The 19,032-nt window shown below is 45.3% G+C and overlaps 1 protein-coding gene across 2 annotated transcripts; it reads left to right on the forward strand.

Moving 5' to 3' along the window:
- Nucleotides 1-3: 3 nt before the first annotated feature.
- On the forward strand, nt 4-16,099 carry LOC118364243 (prolyl 3-hydroxylase 3-like). 2 transcript variants are annotated; one of them, XM_052489356.1, is made up of 16 exons: nt 4-914; nt 1,157-1,326; nt 1,819-1,977; nt 2,554-2,746; nt 3,721-3,852; nt 4,080-4,222; nt 6,310-6,399; nt 8,464-8,516; nt 8,629-8,708; nt 8,917-9,044; nt 11,267-11,362; nt 11,479-11,629; nt 12,505-12,622; nt 14,237-14,312; nt 14,683-14,823; nt 15,537-16,099. In XM_052489356.1, the coding sequence occupies exons 1-16, from the start codon at nt 602-604 to the stop codon at nt 15,714-15,716; spliced, it is 2,223 nt and encodes a 740-aa protein (XP_052345316.1). In that variant the 5' UTR covers nt 4-601; the 3' UTR covers nt 15,717-16,099. The 2 variants fall into 2 exon arrangements, with proteins under 2 accessions (XP_052345316.1, XP_052345315.1); XM_052489355.1 differs by having other exon boundaries at nt 7-914; nt 1,157-1,341.
- The last annotated feature ends 2,933 nt before the right edge of the window (nt 16,100-19,032 follow it).

Raw genomic sequence — 19,032 nt, forward strand, 5'->3', positions numbered from 1 at the left:
AACAAATGAACTACTGCCACCGCGTGGGTGGAAAGAGAACGTCACACAAACCCCAGATATGGCAATGAAATTGTCTATTCATTGTAATTAATAGACTATGGGAAAATATACAGGGTTGGATGTGTCATATCAGCTGCCACCTTTAATACTGATGAACAAATTACTTTGTAGTCAAACAGGGTAAAAATGTTACATGTTGCATGTTCAGACCTGCCAGGATTGATGTTTGGCCTATATAGCCTAAATAGTATGATTGAAGAAATTCTGCTATGAAAAAATAGGAGACTATGAAGACTGGAAACAATGTTTGTTTGTGTGTGTGTAGCCTATACAGTGTTATGAATGAGTGTGTGACTGTAAGCATGTACACTAAGCTAGACTATAATATTATTTTAGCATTATTTTAGTGCTTCCAAACACTGTTATTTACTGTGTCAATAAATCTACTTTAAAGTGTACTGCCTCTCTTTTTCTTCACCCATCCCACTCCTTCTCCTCCTCCCCTCATCACTACCTAGCACGTCTTTCCTGCCTTTCCCCACTTTACTCTGTCTGGCCCTGTTCCTCCCCCTCTCTTTCTCCAAAATAACTACTGCATGCTATGGCGCGTTTCGCAAATCACAACTCTGTCTACGTGGCGCTGCACATCCCTTTTATTCACTATATTTTCTCATTCTTCGATTTCACCTCTCCTGTTGCAGGCATCGGGGCTTCTGCAGGATCTGCGTCCGGACTCATACCCTCTTACGATGTTTTGTATTATACCGGGGTACGTGCATACTTTAGCGAGGAGTGGGAGAAAGCTGCGGAGCTGCTCGAAAAGTCGATGACGACCCGGGAGGCTCTGTTTCGGACACGACGGCAGTGCCACGAAGAATGTCTGCCAGCGGGACATGACAGGCTCCCAAAACTGGGTGTGTTTGTGTTTACTGTGTTGTATATGTGGTCGATTCATAGGTTGTGTGTGATATGTCTTTCTGTCTCCACGTGTGTGCTGTGTGCATGCATTAAATATATACAATTATAAGCTTGCATTCGGGCCTATATATCTCCCGGGAGTCAGTGATGACCCTATCTATCTATGGTCATGAGTGCAAGACAGTCCTGGTATGGTACATTCCAGTAATGTTGCATCTATGTGTGTGTGTGTCCTCAGACACCGAGAAAGGAAATGTGTGGGACCTATGGGCAGTGGACTGGGTCCAGCGGCGGGCTGAGTGTGTGCGGTTCTGTTTGGGACGGGCTGTCACTCCTGCAGGACAGCTTCCTGTGTCTGCCGACATCGAGTACGAGTTTAGCACCCGGAACCCCTATAACTTCCTCCAGGTCATCTACTGGAATGTAACTATTAGTATATTCACCTGCTGTTTCATTATGACCCTGTGCATATGCGTGGCTAACAGTTGAATTGTGGATCTGAAGTGCTAAGTGCTGCATCATTGCATGCTAAAGCGATAACATTGGTTATTCCACTGGTAGTTAGTTACTCTACTGGTAGTTAGTTACTCTACTGGTAGTTAGTTACTCTGGTATAAAGCCTATATGACATACTGTGCTAGCTCACTTTACTACATACTGTAGCAACGATACCCTACAACTACAGCTGTGGTCTTCATGCACTCCAGGTCATCTGTACTTAACTTTTCTTGTTCATCGTTCTACCTCATCCTCCTTTTTCCTCCTCCCCTCTTTCCCCTCTTCTACCTCGTTCTCGCTCTCTTTCCCCTCCTCTCCTCTGCTCTTCCTCCTTCTCTTCGCCTTTAACCTCATTCTCTATCTCTATCAACTTTTCCTCTCCTCCCTTCTCTTCTCCCTCAGCTAGGGAAAGTGCAAAAGGCGGCGTCAGCAGCCCACACATTCTTCGTGGCCAACCCCAGCCACCTGGAGATGAGGAACAACATTGAGAAGTATAGACGGATGGAGGGAGTAACAGAGGACGCATTCCAGGATAGAGAGATGGAGACAGAGAAACACTGGGTAATAAACATTTTAAAAAGAGTGGGAGGGGGAGGGTTGTGTGTGTCTGAGAAATGGTCAAATACTGTAAATGCTAGATTGGATGCATAAATAAGTATTCATGAACCTCGTTGTAAGAAATATGCTTTGAAGATTCCCACATGTGGCCTGAGGGTTCAAATTCCTCTCTGTGTTTCACCTTAGGTACGTAACCAATCGTAAAAGCCCTTTGGGCTCAGTAACGTCTGAGTAACCTTACACAGTAACCTCTGCATGCACCCACCCGCATTCCTGATAACATGTTACTAATGGAGTGTACTATAAATGAGAACACATCATGTGAACATTACTGGACTTCTGATATCACTGAAGCCTAAACAGGAACAAAAAAATGCAGTTCATTTCACTGCTCTGTTTTGTTTGTCTCCAGCAAGTCTTTGTGCTTTCCGTACGTACTATGCCCATTGGGAGTATAGGCCATCGACGACTCCTCTCCGTCGCACTCTGTTCTTGATGTTTACCAATTATAGCCGACCTTTCCAGTTAACATTCCTTCCTCCTCTTTACCCATAACCTCCATCCCTCTATTAACCACAGGTCCTGTATGACTCCGCCCTCACCTCTGAGGCCTCCTCTGATTGGACGCACGCCGTGGAGAAATGGAGGGAGTGTGTGAACGAGACACTGAGACAGACTGATGAGTGCAGGGCGCAGTGTGAGGTCGCCTCACAGCGGCTCCCTGAGAACAGAGGAGAGGATGGAATGGGCGGGGTGTTTGAGAAGGCTGCAGGTGAGAAAAACATGTTTGTTTGTTTAAAAATTGATATTTTTATGGGTTTTATATATCCTTATTGAGATAGGACAGTGAAGAGGACTGAAAAGTTGGAGAGATTGTGAGTCAGAAGGGCATGGGTCGGATTTGAACCCATGCTGAGATTGGAAGCTGGGCTGTACACGGGACACTAACCACTGGACCACACAGGTCACAGGAAAAACATGTTTGTGTTCATGAATCTGGTTGTCTATGCAGGGCTATAACTCGTTCATTGCTAGTAGGCTGAACCTCTAGTAGGCTGAAAATGTCTATAAGGTAAAAGTGTTATCTGGTGTTATAAAGGCCTTATTACAGGGGGAGTGTTACCAAGACAGCTGACTGTAAACAGTATAATGTCACGCAGTGCATATTTGGGTTGGTCCAAAACAAAGCAAAGATTGTAATTCTTATTTTTTAATTAAAATAGATTTTTTTACCGCTTTTTCTTCCCAATTTCGTGGTATCCGATTGGTAGTTACAGTCCTGTCTCATTGCTGCAACTCCCGTACGGACTCGGGAGAGACGAAGGTCGAGAGCCGTGCGTCCTCCCAAACACAACCCAACCAAGCCGCACTGATTCTTGACACAATTCCCACTTAACCCCCGAAACCAGCCGCACCACACCATATACCTGGCTACCGTCAGCGTGCACTGCGCCCGGCCCGCCACAGGAGTCGCTAGTGCGCGATGGGACAAGGACATCTTTGCTGGCCAAACCCTCCCTTAACCCGGACGACGCTGGGCCAATTGTGCGTCGCCCCGTGGGTCTCCCGGTCGCGGCCGGCTGCGACAGAGCCTGGACTCGAACCCAGAATCTCTAGAGGCACAGCTAGCACTGCGATGCAGCGCCTTAGACCACTACGCCAATCTGGAAGCCTGTAATTAGTTTTACGTGTAGTCCTACTATTTTATTCTTATGCTATTCTCTACTTTTATCTCCCGTCCTCCAGCACTCTCCCTCTCCCTCCTGTCCTGCCAGCAGGCCTGTGTGACCCAGGTGGCGACGCGACCCGGAAGGATTTCAGCCCAGGAGGACCTCCTACCCACACAGCTGGAGCATCTACACAGTGCACAGTTCAAAGGTTAGACAGGGGAACGGTCATATCTGAAGTTACAGTAATGACCACACGATGACGCTAATGACAATTATGATGGTAACTCTGCTTCTACTGCAGCTGATGATACTGGCCAGGATATGGCACCTGAAATAAATGTATTTTTTAAATGGGCTCTGGTGCTTGATACAGGAGTTGACATATCTAGTGAACAACTAAATCCCATCTCCCTCTCTCTCACCTATTTCCCGCAGCGGGCGATCTAGGAGGAGCGGTGCGTTCTCTGCGGTCTCTCCTCCTGTTCTACCCCTCAGACAAAGACTCCCTCAGTAACCTGAAGCTCTACACAGAGACACTGGGAGGCGACACTGAGGCACACGGCACAAAGCCCTCCCAGGTACGACTGGTGCTCAGCCTCAAATCAACGACCCCTAGCCTGGCCCACTAGGGAGGTTTCATTTTAGAAACAACACTCCTCAAATTTGATAGTTACATTATTGTATCTTACTCTACTGTCAAGACCAGTATATTGGTGTTCTCCGTAGGCATCACTCTTTTAATTTAAAAAATATATATATATATATATTGGTCGCATACATGCTTTAGTTCCTAGCTCCAACAGTGCAGCAGTATCTAACAATACACACAAATCTAAAAGTAAAATAATAGAATTAAGAAATATATAAATATTAGGACGAGCAATGTTGGAGTGGCATTGACTAGAATCCAGTAGAATAGAATACAGTAGAATAGAGTATATACAGTGCCTTGCGAAAGTATTCGGCCCCCTTGAACTTTGCGACCTTTTGCCACTTTTTTTTGGCTTCAAACATAAAGATATAAAACTGTATTTTTTGGTGAAGAATCAACAACAAGTGGGACACAATCATGAAGTGGAACGACATTTATTGGATATTTCAAACTTTTTTAACAAATCAAAAACTGAAAAATTGGGCGTGCAAAATTATTCAGCCCCCTTAAGTTAATACTTTGTAGCGCCACCTTTTGCTGCAATAACAGCTGTAAGTCGCTTGGGGTATGTCTCTATCAGTGTTGCACATCGAGAGACTGACATTTTTTCCCATTCCTCCTTGCAAAACAGCTCGAGCTCAGTGAGGTTGGATGGAGAGCATTTGTGAACAGCAGTTTTCAGTTCTTTCCACAGATTCTCGATTGGATTCAGGTCTGGACTTTGGCTTGGCCATTCTAACACCTGGATATGTTTATTTTTGAACCATTCCATTGTAGATTTTGCTTTATGTTTTGGATCATTGTCTTGTTGGAAGACAAATCTCCGTCCCAGTCTCAGGTCTTTTGCAGACTCCATCAGGTTTTCTTCCAGAATGGTCCTGTATTTGGCTCCATCCAACTGCTGAATAAAAGCAGGCCCAAACCATGATGCTGCCACCACCATGTTTGACAGTGGGGATGGTGTGTTCAGGGTGATGAGCTGTGTTGCTTTTACGCCAAACATAACTATTTTGCATTGTTGCCAAAAAGTTCAATTTTGGTTTCATCTGACCAGAGCACCTTCTTCCACATTTTTCGTGTGTCTCCCAGGTGGCTTGTGGCAAACTTTAAACGACACTTTTTATGGATATCTTTAAGAAATGGCTTTCTTCTTGCCACTCTTCCATAAAGGCCAGATTTGTGCAATATACGACTGATTCTTGTCCTATGGACAGAGTCTCCCACCTCAGCTGTAGATCTCTGCAGTTCATCCAGAGTGATCATGGGCCTCTTAGCTGCATCTCTGATCAGTCTTCTCCTTGTATGAGCTGAAAGTTTAGAGGGACGGCCAGGTCTTGGTAGATTTGCAGTGGTCTGATACTCCTTCCATTTCAATATTATCGCTTGCACAGTGCTCCTTGGGATGTTTAAAGCTTGGGAAATCTTTTTGTATCCAAATCCGGCTTTAAACTTCTTCACAACAGTATTTCGGACCTGCCTGGTGTGTTCCTTGTTCTTCATGATGCTCTCTGCGCTTTTAACGGACCTCTGAGACTATCACAGTGCAGGTGCATTTATACGGAGACTTGATTACACACAGTTGGATTGTATTTATCATTAGTCATTTAGGTCAACATTGGATCATTCAGAGATCCTCACTGAACTTCTGGAGAGAGTTTGCTGCACTGAAAGTAAAGGGGTTGAATAATTTTGCACGCCCAATTTTTCAGGTTTTGATTTGTTAAAAAAGTTTGAAATATCCAATAAATGTCGTTCCACTTCATGATTGTGTCCCACTTGTTGTTGATTCTTCACAAAAAAATACAGTTTTATATCTTTATGTTTGAAGCCAAAAAAAAGTGGCAAAAGGTCGCAAAGTTCAAGGGGGCCGAATACTTTCGCAAGGCACTGTACATATGAAATGAGTAAAACAGTATGTAAACATTATTCAAGTGACAAGTGATTCCATGTCTATGTACACAGAGCAGCCTCTAAGGTGTGTCTAAGCCTCTGTCTCTGTCTTTATATTCTCAGGAGATAGCCAGATATGTGAGCCGCTCACTGCAGGAGAAAAAGCTACTCTACTTCGGAATGGAAAACCTCAACTTCAATTTCACCGACCCGGTATGATAAAGTTGTTTATTGATTATCACTGGATCTGGTTTGGCCCAGAGCCATAAAGTAGCTACTGTATATCTAAGCTATATATGGCTCTGATTCGGTCTGTAACGCTTCTCCTCTTTGTCTGAGGAGGAGTAGGAAGGATCGGACCAATGTGCAGCGTGGTAAGTGTCCATGTTAATTTATTACAACTGAACACACAAAACAAAATAACAAAGTGAATGAAAGAAACGAAACAGTCCTGTCAAGTGAAACAACACACTAAACAGAAAATAACTACCCACACCCATAGTGGGAAAACAGGCTGCTTAAGTATGGTTTTCAATCAGAGACAACAATTGCCAGCTGCCTCTGATTGGGAACCATACCAGGCTGAAAACATAGAACACAAAACATAGAATGCCCACACCAACTCACGCCCTGACCAAACTAAAATAGAGACCTAAAAAAGGAACTAAGGTCAGGACGTGACAGTACCCCCCTAAAGGTGCGGACTCCGGCCGCAAAACCTAAACCCATAGGGGAGGGTCTGGGTGGGCATCTGTCCGCGGTGGCGGCTCTGCCACTCCACCATAGTCTTGGCCCACCTAAGTGGTGCCATTGGAGCGGCGACCCTCGACACCGACCTCGGACTGGGGTCCCTTGCAGCGGGCCCCGAATAGACGGGAGACTCCGGCAGCGCCGGACAAGCGGGAGACCCAGCAGCGCCGGAGTGAAGGGCGGCCCCGGCAGCTCCTGACTGACGGACGGCTCTGGAAGCGCCGGACAGGCGGGAGAACCTGGAGGGAGGAGACGGAGAGACAGCCTGGTGCGTGGGGCTGCCACAGGACCCACCAGGCTGGGGAGAATTACAGGAGGCTTGGTGCGTGGAGGAGGCACCGGATGGACCGGGCTGTGGCGGAGCTCTGGTGCGCAGCCTTGGCACCACTCCTCCAGGCTGGATGACCACTTTAGCCCAGACCCTCCAGAGTGCAGGCACAGGTTGAACCGGGCTGTGGGTGAGCACTGGAGATCTGGTGCATACCACTCGCACCTCTCCCTTTGGCTCAATGCCCATATTCGCACGGCACGGGCGGAGCGCAGGCATAGGGCGAACTGCACCCTCCCAGCGCCCAGGAGACACAGCACGCAGCGCCGGCGCAGGATACCCTGGGCCGAAACGGCGTACCGGAAACCAAACACGCTGGGCTGGCACAACACGCCATGGCTGAATGCCCACTCTCGCATGGCACTTGCGGGGGGCTGCGATGTAGTGCACTAGGCTATGCATACGCACTGGGGACACCTTGCTCTTCACTGCATAACACGGTGCCTGCCCGGTCGCTCTCTCGCCACGGTAAGCACGGGGAGTTGGCTCAGGTCTCCTACCCGACTTTGCCAATCTCCCCGTGTGCCTCCCCCCAAAAAACATTTTTGGGGCTGCCCCTCGTGCCTGTTGCGCTGCCTTACCTCATACCGCCGCCGCTCAGCTTTTGCTGCCTCCAGCTCTGCCTTGGGGCGGCGAAATTCCCCAGCCTGTGCCCAGGGTCCCTTGCCGTCCAATATCTCCTCCCAAGTCCAGGAGTCCAGAACCCTCTGCTCCTGGTTACCACGCTGCTTGGTCCGTTTGTGGTGGGTAGTTCTGTAACGCTTCTCCTCTTCGTCTGACGAGGAGTATGAAGGATCGGACCAATATGCAGCGTGGTAAGTGTCCATGTTAATTTATTAGAACTGAACACACAAAACAAAATAACAAAGTGAATGAAAGAAACGAAACAATCCTGTCAAGTGAAACAACACACTAAACAGAAAATAACTACCCACACCCATAGTGGGAAAACAGGCTGCTTAAGTATGGTTTTCAATCAGAGACAACAATTGCCAGCTGCCTCTGATTGGGAACCATACCAGGCTGAAAACATAGAACACAAAACATAGAATGCCCACCCCAACTCACGCCCTGACCAACTAAAATAGAGACCCAAAAAAGGAACTAAGGTCAGGACGTGACATGGTCATTCACATTTACTTTCAAACTGAACGATACAGCAGTTTGTTCCTTTTGTTTTTTTCCCCCCTCCCATATAGGATCTCTGGACTCCAGAGGAGGTTGTTCCTGAATTGCTAAGAGACACATGGAGGTAAGAGGAAACGTGAAGGAGAAAGTTACTGCAAAAGAGGACTGGTGTGTGGAGAGAAAGGGCCTTGAAGTGCCATTGGGCGGTTGAAAGCCATTTCCTTTTTGATTTCCAGAGCAGAAAAGGAAGTGCTGAATGAGAAAATGAAGGGGGGAGAGAAAGAGGTGGAGATGGATGATAGTGGATTCTATGCAGGTAAGGATAAACATTAGTGTTTGGCATGTTACAAGCACACATTGACAGATTGGTAATGACGACAAAAAAACATAATTGGCTCGGGTCTCTGAGGATTGGGAAACACTAATCTGATAAACATTTATTTGATTGAAATGTTTGTGTGTGTGTGTGTGTGTGGACCCTCTTCCTGTGTCTCACTCACACCTCTGTTCTGTTCCCTGCCCAGGGGGTCCCGTACCTCAGTTTGGTGTCACCATCAGCATGGACGACAATTCTTTAAATGGAACTAATCGCGTCATGCAGGACGGAGTTCTAGATCAGAAGGAATGCGATACAGTACTGCGCCTAGCTACCGTAAGCTTGCATATGATTCGCTCAGGAAACAAGACTCCTTCAAACACAGGAAGAGAAGTTCAACGGATATGGAATTTGAATGAGCCCTGTCCCTTTGGTGTTTCCCATTGGATTGGAAATAATAACTAAACCTGCAATATAGTGAAAATCACACCGAGCATATCAGGGGCCATATACAGTATATATATACAGTCAAAAGTTTGGACACACCTTCTCATTCCAGGGTTTTTCTTTATTTTTACTATTTTCTACATTGTAGAATAATAGTGAAGACATCAAAACTATGAAAGAACACATATGGAATCATGTAGTAACCAAAAAAGTGTTAAACAAATCAAAATATATTTTATATTTGAGAATCTTCAAAGTAGCCACCCTTTGCGACGATGACAGCTTTGCACACTCTTGGCATTCTCTCAACCAGCTTCAAGAGAAATGCTTTTCCAAGTCTTGAAGGAGTTCCCACATATGGTGAGCACTTGTTGGCCCCTTTTCCATCACTCTGTGGTCCAACTCATCCCAAACCATCTGATGGTCATCTGATGCAGCACTCCATCATTCTCCTTCTTGGTCAAATAGCCCTTACACAGCCTGGAGGTGTGTTTTGGGTCATTGTCCTGTTGAAAAACAAATTATAGTCCCACTAAACCCAAACCAGACGGGATGGCGTATCACTGCACAATGCTGTGGTAGCCATGCTGGTTAATTGTGCTTTGAATTCTGAATAAATCACTGACAGTGTCACCAGCAAAGCAAAGCAACCCCACACCATCACACCTCCTCCTCCATGCTTCATGGTGGGAACCACACATGCGGAGATCATCTGTTCACCTACTTTGTGTCTCACAAAGACACGCGTTGGAACCAAAAATCTCAAATTTGAACTCATCAGACCAAAGGACAGATTTCCACCGGTCTAATGTCCATTGCTCGTGTTTCTTGGCCCAAGCAAGTATCTTCTTCTTATTGGTGTCCTTTAGTAGTGGTTTATTGCAATTCGACCATGAAATCCTGATTCACGCAGTCTCTTCTGAACAGTTGATGTTGAGATGTGTCTGTTACTTGAACTCTGTGAAGCATTTATTTGGGCTGCAATTTCTGAGGCTGGTAACTCAAATGAACTTATCCTCTGGACAACACCCTGTCGTTCTCAACTAACATCAAGGCGGTGGCCCGTTCCTGTAGGTTCATGCTCTACAACATCCGCAGAGTACGACCCTGCCTCACACAGGAAGCGGCGCAGGTCCTAATCCAGGCACTTGTCATCTCCCGTCTGGATTACTGCAACTCGCTGTTGGCTGGGCTCCCTGCCTGTGCCATTAAACCCCTACAACTCATCCAGAACGCCGCAGCCCGTCTGGTGTTCAACCTTCCCAAGTTCTCTCACGTCACCCCGCTCCTCCGCTCTCTCCACTGGCTTCCAGTTGAAGCTCGCATCCGCTACAAGACCATGGTGCTTGCCTACGGAGTTGTGAGGGGAACGGCACCTCAGTACCTCCAGGCTTTGATCAGGCCCTACACCCAAACAAGGGCACTGCGTTCATCCACCTCTGGCCTGCTCGCCTCCCTACCACTGAGGAAGTACAGTTCCCGCTCAGCCCAGTCAAAACTGTTCGCTGCTCTGGCCCCCCAATGGTGGAACAAACTCCCTCACGACGCCAGGACAGCGGAGTCAATCACCACCTTCCGGAGACACCTGAAACCCCACCTCTTTAAGGAATACCTAGGATAGGATAAGTAATCCTTCTCACCCCCCCCTTTAAGATTTAGATGCACTATTATAAAGTGACTGTTCCACTGGATGTCATAAGGTGAATGCACCAATTTGTAAGTCGCTCTGGATAAGAGCGTCTGCTAAATGACTTAAATGTAAATGTAAAATGTAGAAAATAGTTTTTTAAAAATTAAGAAAAACCTTTGAATGAGTAGGTGTGTTAACTTTTGACTGTTACTATATATATATATATATATATATATATATATATATATATATATATATATATATATATATATATATATAATATAATATATATATATATATATATATATATATATATATATATATATATATATATATATAATACACTTTATGCATTTAGGCCATGATCTTTATGGTTCTTAGGGATATGAGCCAGGGGTGGATTTGGAATTCAGCAATAACAGAAAAAAAAGGGCTATGAGCTCATATCCTCCATGATGACTTCCTGTGTTGTCCCTGACAGACTGCTGCGTCCGCTGGGGATGGTTACCGGGGGCGACGGTCCCCACACACACCACATGAGAAGTTTGAGGGCCTGACTGTCCTCAGAGCTGTCAAGGTGAGAACGATGGATCTGGAGCTGAAATCTATCTCTCCGTCTGTCTGTCTGTCTTATCTTTCTGTCTCACATGGCCACATAGCTAATGAACAGTTAAACACTTTTCTGCTCTGCAGTTGGCTCAGGACGGCATGGTGAACCAATCAGACGCTAAGCTGCTGCATGAGATGGGGGAGAGGGTGAGAACCCTCCTGCACTCCTACTTCAGGAGCCCCTCAGGACTCCATTTCTCCGACACACATCTAGTGTGCAGCAGCGCCATCACAGGTATGGTCCACTCAAGCAATGCCCTCTATTTCTTGAAATGATGGTTCCACATCTTCATATTTCATGTTCATTTCCATCTTGTTCTGTTGACTCCATTATGTATTACATTTGTGCGTCTCAATGAAAAAAGCTTTTCCCATTTCTAGTGTAACCCAATAGCTAACCCCTGACTTGTATCAGGTGTCTTATCTGCTCTGTGTTATGTCACCCGTTGTGTTACCGGGGTCGTGTTCATTAGGGCATGCAATGGAAAACTGTCTAAAATGTTTTGCAACGGAAAACTAAAATGAGTGTTTCTTATTGGACAACTCCAGGATGTTCCTATATTTCAGGCCATTTTCTTCTGCTTGGTGCTGTTAGGTTCAAATTTTCAGAGTAAAAACTCGACTGACACTCTGAAAGCTCAAACCAAGTATATTCTTCCCAGAGGGTCAATACAGCTGCAATAAACAAAGACATGTTTACAATAGTTGTGGTATATGTACCCCACTTTGGGTGGAGTCTCCTCCTTCTCGCTACATTGTATCTTTATTGCTAGGCAGGAAACGTAAGTGATACGGGCCATAAACTCTTCTTTCTCCCTTAACGTGACCTGACCGTGACCCCCTTCATCGCTAATCCATGGCTCTCTCCCCTTATCAATGCCTGCCACATGTGATCGTTTTCCCTGCACTCAGCACATTCTAAGCTTAATTGTACACACCATATACCTTCCTCCTACAGATAACCATTCACTTCTGGTGTCGACCCTCTGAACCTAAGCACTCGATATTGCAATAGGATACCTGATAATTAACCCTATCCCAAGTTTAGGAGTTACCCAGAATCTATCGGTGCCTAATGAACATGGCCCTCATTTTGTGTATCCTGTCCAGGGGACCAGGAGGGGAGACTGGACCTGTCTCACCCTGTTCATGTGGACAACTGTCTACTGGAACCTGAGACCAGACAGTGTTGGAGAGAACCACCTGCCTTTACACACAGAGACCTGAGGTACACACACACACACATTCATGCGCACACACGCACAAGCTGTCAGGACGCAAAAACACACACACGCATACTGGCAAGACTATGCATGCACAGACATGTAATTACACTTAAACACACACAAGACTTGGAAGTTGAGCTATATAATACCACATACACTCCCATGTGTATGTAATTGGACAGTGAAGCTAAAATTGTAAATCTGTCTCTATACTCCAGCAGTTTGGATTTGAGATCAACTGTTTCATACGAGGCGACAGTACAGAATGTAACTTTTATTTGAGGGTATTTTCATACATATATGTTTTACCATTTACAAATGGAAACAATTGATGTATTTTGTCGTCAATTGGCAGCTTCATTAAATAGTACCCGCAAAACACCAGTCTCAACGTCAACAGTGAAGAGGCGACTTCCGGGATGCTGGCCTTCTAGGCAGAGTTCCTCCGAACAGCGTCTGTGTTCTTTTACCCATCTTAATCTTTTCTTTTTATTGGCCAGTCTGAGATATGGCTTTGTCTTTGTAACTCTGCCTAGAAGGCCAGCATCCCGCAGTCGCCTCTTCACTGTTGACGTTGAGACTGGTGTTTTGCGGGTACTATTTAATGAAGCTGCCAATTGAGGACTTGAGGCATCTGCTTCTCAAACTAGACACTCTACTGTACTTGTCCTCTTGCTCAGTTGTGCACCGGGGCCTCCCACTCCTCTTTCTATTCTGGTTAGAGCCAGTTTGCGCTGTTTTGTGAAGGGGGTAATACACAGTGTTGTACGAGATCTTTAGTTTCTTGGCAATTTCTCGCATGGAATAGCCTTCATTTCAAGGATAGACTGACGAGTTTCAGAAGAAAGTGTTTGTTTTTGGCCATTTTGAGCCTGTAATCGAACCCACAAATGCTGATGCTCCAGATACTCAACTAGTCTAAAGAAGGGTAGTGTATGTAAATGTGATATTTCAGTTTGTTTAATACATTTGCAAAAAAAAAAATGAACCTGTTTTTGCTTTGTTATTATGATATATTGTGTGTAGATTGATAAGGATTTTTAGAATAAGGTTGTAACGTAATAAAATGTGGGAAAAGTTGAGGGGTCTGAATACTTCCCGAATGCACCATATGTCCAAATACTTATGACTTCTTCAAATGGGGAGACAGGATACATACTATGCTTCTATTTCTAAACGGAAAAACAGATACGCCTGAAAATACCCTCAAATAAAAGGTGACATTCTGTACTGTCGCCTCATATGAAACATTTGATCACCAATCCAAAAATGCTGGAGTGTAAAGCCACATTTGAAAACATTGCTTCACTGTCCACATACATACGGAGTTGAGTGTATGTACATATCATGAACAGACATTCCCATCCTGAATAAACTCAAACCAGAACGGCATGGCATCTTCATACTAACATTGTTTGATGGTCTCCTCATTCGAGGGCCAGGTCTAAGATTCTTGATTTCAGGCAGGGGGGGTGTGCGGGAAATAATGTGACGTGCCTCTGGCAGTGTGCTATATAGTACCACTAGGTTTGTTTACTAAGCAATAAAGATGGCAACTGACAACTTTGATTAGACTTGTTAAGTGCCGACTAAAACCATGTCTGATTCCATTCCAGCGCTGTGCTTTATCTGAACGACGACTTTGACGGTGGGGAGCTCTTCTTCACAGACAGGGATGCCAAGACTGTCACAGTAAGTGACTTGACATGAAAACTCAAGTAGAACACTTTACACTGGCTGGTCTTCATATGACCTTTGACCCCCCCTCTCTCTCTTTTCCTCTCTCCTCTCTCTCTTTTCCCCTCTCTCTCTCTTTTCCCCTCTCTCTCTCTTTTCCCCTCTCTCTCTTTTCCACCCTCTGTCTTTTCCACCCTCTGTCTTTTCCTCTCTTTTTCTCTTTTCCTCGCTCTCTCTCTCTCTTTTCCTCTCTCTCTTTTCCTCTCTCTTTTCCTCTCTCTTTTCCTCTCTCTCTTTTCCTCTCTCTTTTCCTCTCTCTCTTTTCCTCTCTCTCTTTTCCTCTCTCTCTTCTTCTCTCTCTCTCTTCTTCTCTCTCTGTCTGTAGGCCCGGGTAAAGCCCACCTGTGGTCGACTGGTGGGGTTCTCCTCCGGTCCTGTCAACCCCCATGGTGTGACCGCTGTGACCGCCGGCCGCAGGTGTGCACTGGCCCTCTGGTTCACCAAGGAGAAGCACCACAGGGATATGGTGAGAACTGTTATTGGATTGGTTGCTCTATATAAGCCTGGCTCAGATCAGATACGTTTGGCATGACAATGGCCATAGGAGTTGGCAAGACAGCACAAACAGATCGGGGACCAGGCTAACACTATAGAGTTTTTTTTTAAAGTGTTAGTGTCGCCCCTAACCACTTTTTTAAAATAAATATATTGTATTAATAGTTAGGTAGGCGAAGCTGATCCTAGATCAGCGGTTAAGGTGAACTTCTACCACAAGCGGTGAAGTTACAAAAGTGACTGCAAGGTTATTGTTTATAGCAACATACTGTACATAGCAACAAGATCAGCTGCAGACAAGCAAACAAGAACGTACATGCAAATGTAATGATTGTTGCTTTTTCATTTTTCCCCCATCTAGCGCTGACATCTCAAAGCTATTTTCCCTATGCTAATTCACTTTTTGTTTAGATATCGCTTTTGAACAATAAGTCTACGGCAGTTAGGGTTGGCAGTCAAATAACATAGGCACTTCGATTTGACCGTTGGTCAGTTTATTAATAATCTATAATGTTAAGGTTGAACTTGAGGAAAGTTCTGGCACAATTTTCCCTAGATTTGAAAGGAGCACTCATGCTTCTTACCCAGCTAGCCTGGATTTTGTCTGATCACGGCCGTGGTGTGAATAAGGTCCATTCAACCTCACTTTATCTCACATTACTGTACCTTCTGTGCCTCATGCAGGAGAGGGAGGAGGCCGAGGCCCTGTGGGCTGTGGATGGACAGAGTGTAACGAAAGGAGGAGAAGTAAAAGAGGAGGGAAGAGAGGGAACCGCTGCCCCTGCTCGGAGTGGTAGAAGCGGAAGCCAGTCATCGAGGAGTAGAGGGAGGGGCAGGGTGACAGGGGGAAAGGACGAGCTGTGATGAGCTGCTGTGATGGATTTAAAGACTGAACCACCCACGCTGAACAACGGGGTAGTCCTGTTAACCTCCCCGTTCTACTTGGTGGACCGTCCCGGTCCAGCCACCAGTCCCCTCTCCCAAAAGACCATGAACTCTTGTCTATTTTTACACCAGGCTTTTCAATCCCTACCCACGCTCTCTCGCTACCTCTTTCGCTACCTCTTTTCCTCTCTCTCTGTGAGACCATTTGTAAAAGAAGGTATTTTTTGTGCGTCTTTCCATCCCCTCCATTGACAATCAGTCCATTTGTGTTACAGTGTAGGCCTTAGTGTTTGCTGTGTAATAATTGTTACATATCTGCTGGAGAGAAGTAAAAGAAATTGAATAAAAGGTATTGAAAATGGCGGAGAGAGTGGCGAGAGTGGGAATGAAAAGGCCATAGCTGAGGTGCTTCCGAAGTGGCATCTCCCCTCTGTCGGGAAAGAGGTATAAGTGGGAGAGAGAGAATTGAGAAATCCCCTTTATTGGGTCAATGCCATACATTGCACGTTAAAACCATGACCTATTAAACGTCCGACATCCACAAAATCTCTCGTACACAACCCTGTCCAAGGTTAAAAGATCAACTCCAAACCTCCTGCATGATCAACTGTTTAACCCTTTACACTTATACCCGTTTAGGGGTTGAACATGGCAGATTTAGAACGCAGTGGCTGTACGGTGAAACGCTATCCACGACGTCAGAGCTCTGGCTATGGGTTTTGACTGACCACCGTTTTGGATTTGAGCACCGCGCACGACAAGACGTTGGCCCCATCCCACCTGGTAATTGGGCCACCTTCGCAAATGTTTTGTTGACTGAGTGAGCGAAACGCGGTAAATTACGATGACTCAATGTATTCTGAAAGATGAGACGTTGAGGGTTATAAGAAATACAGCTTTGATGTCATACAAGCAAGACAAACCACCCATAGGGACCAAACGTGCACTTCACATTTCCAAATCATAAAACTCATGTCATATACAGTGTCAACGTTTATGATCACTATGTTTGATGTACAGATAGAAGATGACATGGCGTCATACCCTGGGTTGTTCTGAACACAATGAGTTTACGTTTGTTTATTGTTAAGAAAATGTGCCGTGGCACGCGCTCCTCCTCATGACTCCTTTCTATGCGCACCAAAATGACGATCTGTTTCTCTGAATTGCCTTGTGAAAGCCTAACACTGGAAGATCGTACAAAACTGGTTGGCAACAGAACAAGCTTTCAAATCACGCTCACCTGACCCAGATAGCAATTTATAATGGACCGTTTTTGGATTGCCTAAAAACAACACCAGTAATTGTGTGATGGCAGGTGATGCAGGATTGCGTTCCAAACTAAACAACCACAAGTGTGCTTGCTCTAGTTCCCCAACGGCACAGCTGGGAGAGCATTTTTTCATAATACTGAATGTATCTAGATCATTTTCTGATTTCGTTGTCAACAAAAGCGGCAGAAAGTACAGTAAATGTCAAATGCACAAACTCAGTGTCGTGTTTCGATTCAGTCTTGTGTCAGTTGAAATGTTGCATATTCACCTTTGGTCCAATAATTTCCCCATTATCTACACAATGTTCCCTTTCTATTGCAACCATGGTTATGTATATGGTTTTCATACTTATTCTGGAAGAAACATCTCAATTTAGCCCTATCCATATAGGCCAATGCCCACGAGTGTAAAGGGTTATAAAACAACAAGTGCATGTGACTAGAGAGAGAGACTGAGTGAGAAGTGTGGGGGGTTGAGATAATGGGGATAGGTGTGGATTCGTAGAGTCCATTAACTGATTACCTCAGTGCCAGGCTGCCCTTTAACTGTGTGGAGATTAAGACCATGAAACCAAGAGAGGGTTAATGTTTGAGTGTCAGAGATGGAGGAGAGGTAGAGGAGGGGAAGGGAGGAGAGAGGTAGACAGATAAGGAGAAAGAGATATCACACCTGCTCAGGGACTAGACCCTGCAGTTCAGAAACACTGACACAGAAAGGGAAAGACAGAGAGGGAGGGGGAGATAGACCAAGCCCTGCAATGCATTAAAAACTGATGCTTACGGGGGGAGGGAGAGGCAGAAAGAGACAGAGAGGTATGCAGAAGGGGGGGAAGGATAGAAAGAGAGATTACCGTTAATCCCTCATAAATGAGTGCATTTGTTTATGAAGCTTAGGAAACCTCTCCCATTTAGAATATGGAATCATAATCTAACTAGAAATCATTTAATAATTCACATCCAGTCGGACACACACATCTTCTCTCCCATTAAAACACTCCCCAATGTATATCTCCCACCCTTCTCCCCCTCCTCGCATTACTGAGTCACGGTCAGTCAAGCACTGTTTACCACCCATATTAACTCTCTCACCCCCCCGCCACCCCGTGTCATAATCCGCGGGTGCTGCAGAATTGGGTCGACTGGCCTGTTAATGGACTCCTGGTTTTAACCTCTTCCATCCCTTAGGCCACCCTCTCCAGCTGCTGTTTCCCTTAAAGGCCCAGTTCATCTGTGTTTGAGCAGGCGTACATCCATGTCATGCATCTCAAGCACCCCACTATCTAGCGTCAAATGATGTGTCTATATGGTGTTTCCTCTAATTGACTAAGGATATACACATCCATATTATATACGGTATATACACTTAAGTGTACAAAACATTAGGAAAACCTCTTTCCATGACACAGGCTGACCAGGTGAAAGCTATGATCCCTTATTGATGTCGATCGTTAAATGCACTTCAATCAGTGCCGATGAAGGGGAGGAGACAGGATAAAGAAGGATTTTTACGCCTTCAGACAATTGAGACGTGGATTGTGTCTGTGTGCCATTCAGAGGGTGAATGGGCAAGACAACATATTTAAATGCCTTTGAACAGGGCAAGGTAGTAAGTGCCAGGCGCACCGGTTTGTGTGAAGAACTGCAACGGTGCTGGGTTTTTCACACTCAACACTTTCCGGTGTGTATCAAAATAGTCCACCGGGAGGACATCCAGCCAACTTGACAAAACTGTGGGAAGCATTGGAGTCAACATGGGCCAGCATCCCTGTGGAACGCCTGACACCTTGTAGCGTCCATGCCCCGACCAATTGAGGCTTTTCCTTCCTCCGTGCAACTCAATATTAGGAAGGTGTTCTTAATATTTTGTACACTCAGTGTATATACATGTCAATATCCATATATCCTTTCCAGTATGTCCTACTAAGATTTAAGCAAACATTAGCTACTGTAAGGCCAGTTTAAATATACCCTTTTTGATACTTGTATAGTGTCAAGTCGAGTGATCCTGTCATATTAACTAGT

This window comes from Oncorhynchus keta, chromosome 31, assembly GCF_023373465.1.
Source record: "Oncorhynchus keta strain PuntledgeMale-10-30-2019 chromosome 31, Oket_V2, whole genome shotgun sequence".
NCBI lineage: Eukaryota > Metazoa > Chordata > Actinopteri > Salmoniformes > Salmonidae > Oncorhynchus > Oncorhynchus keta.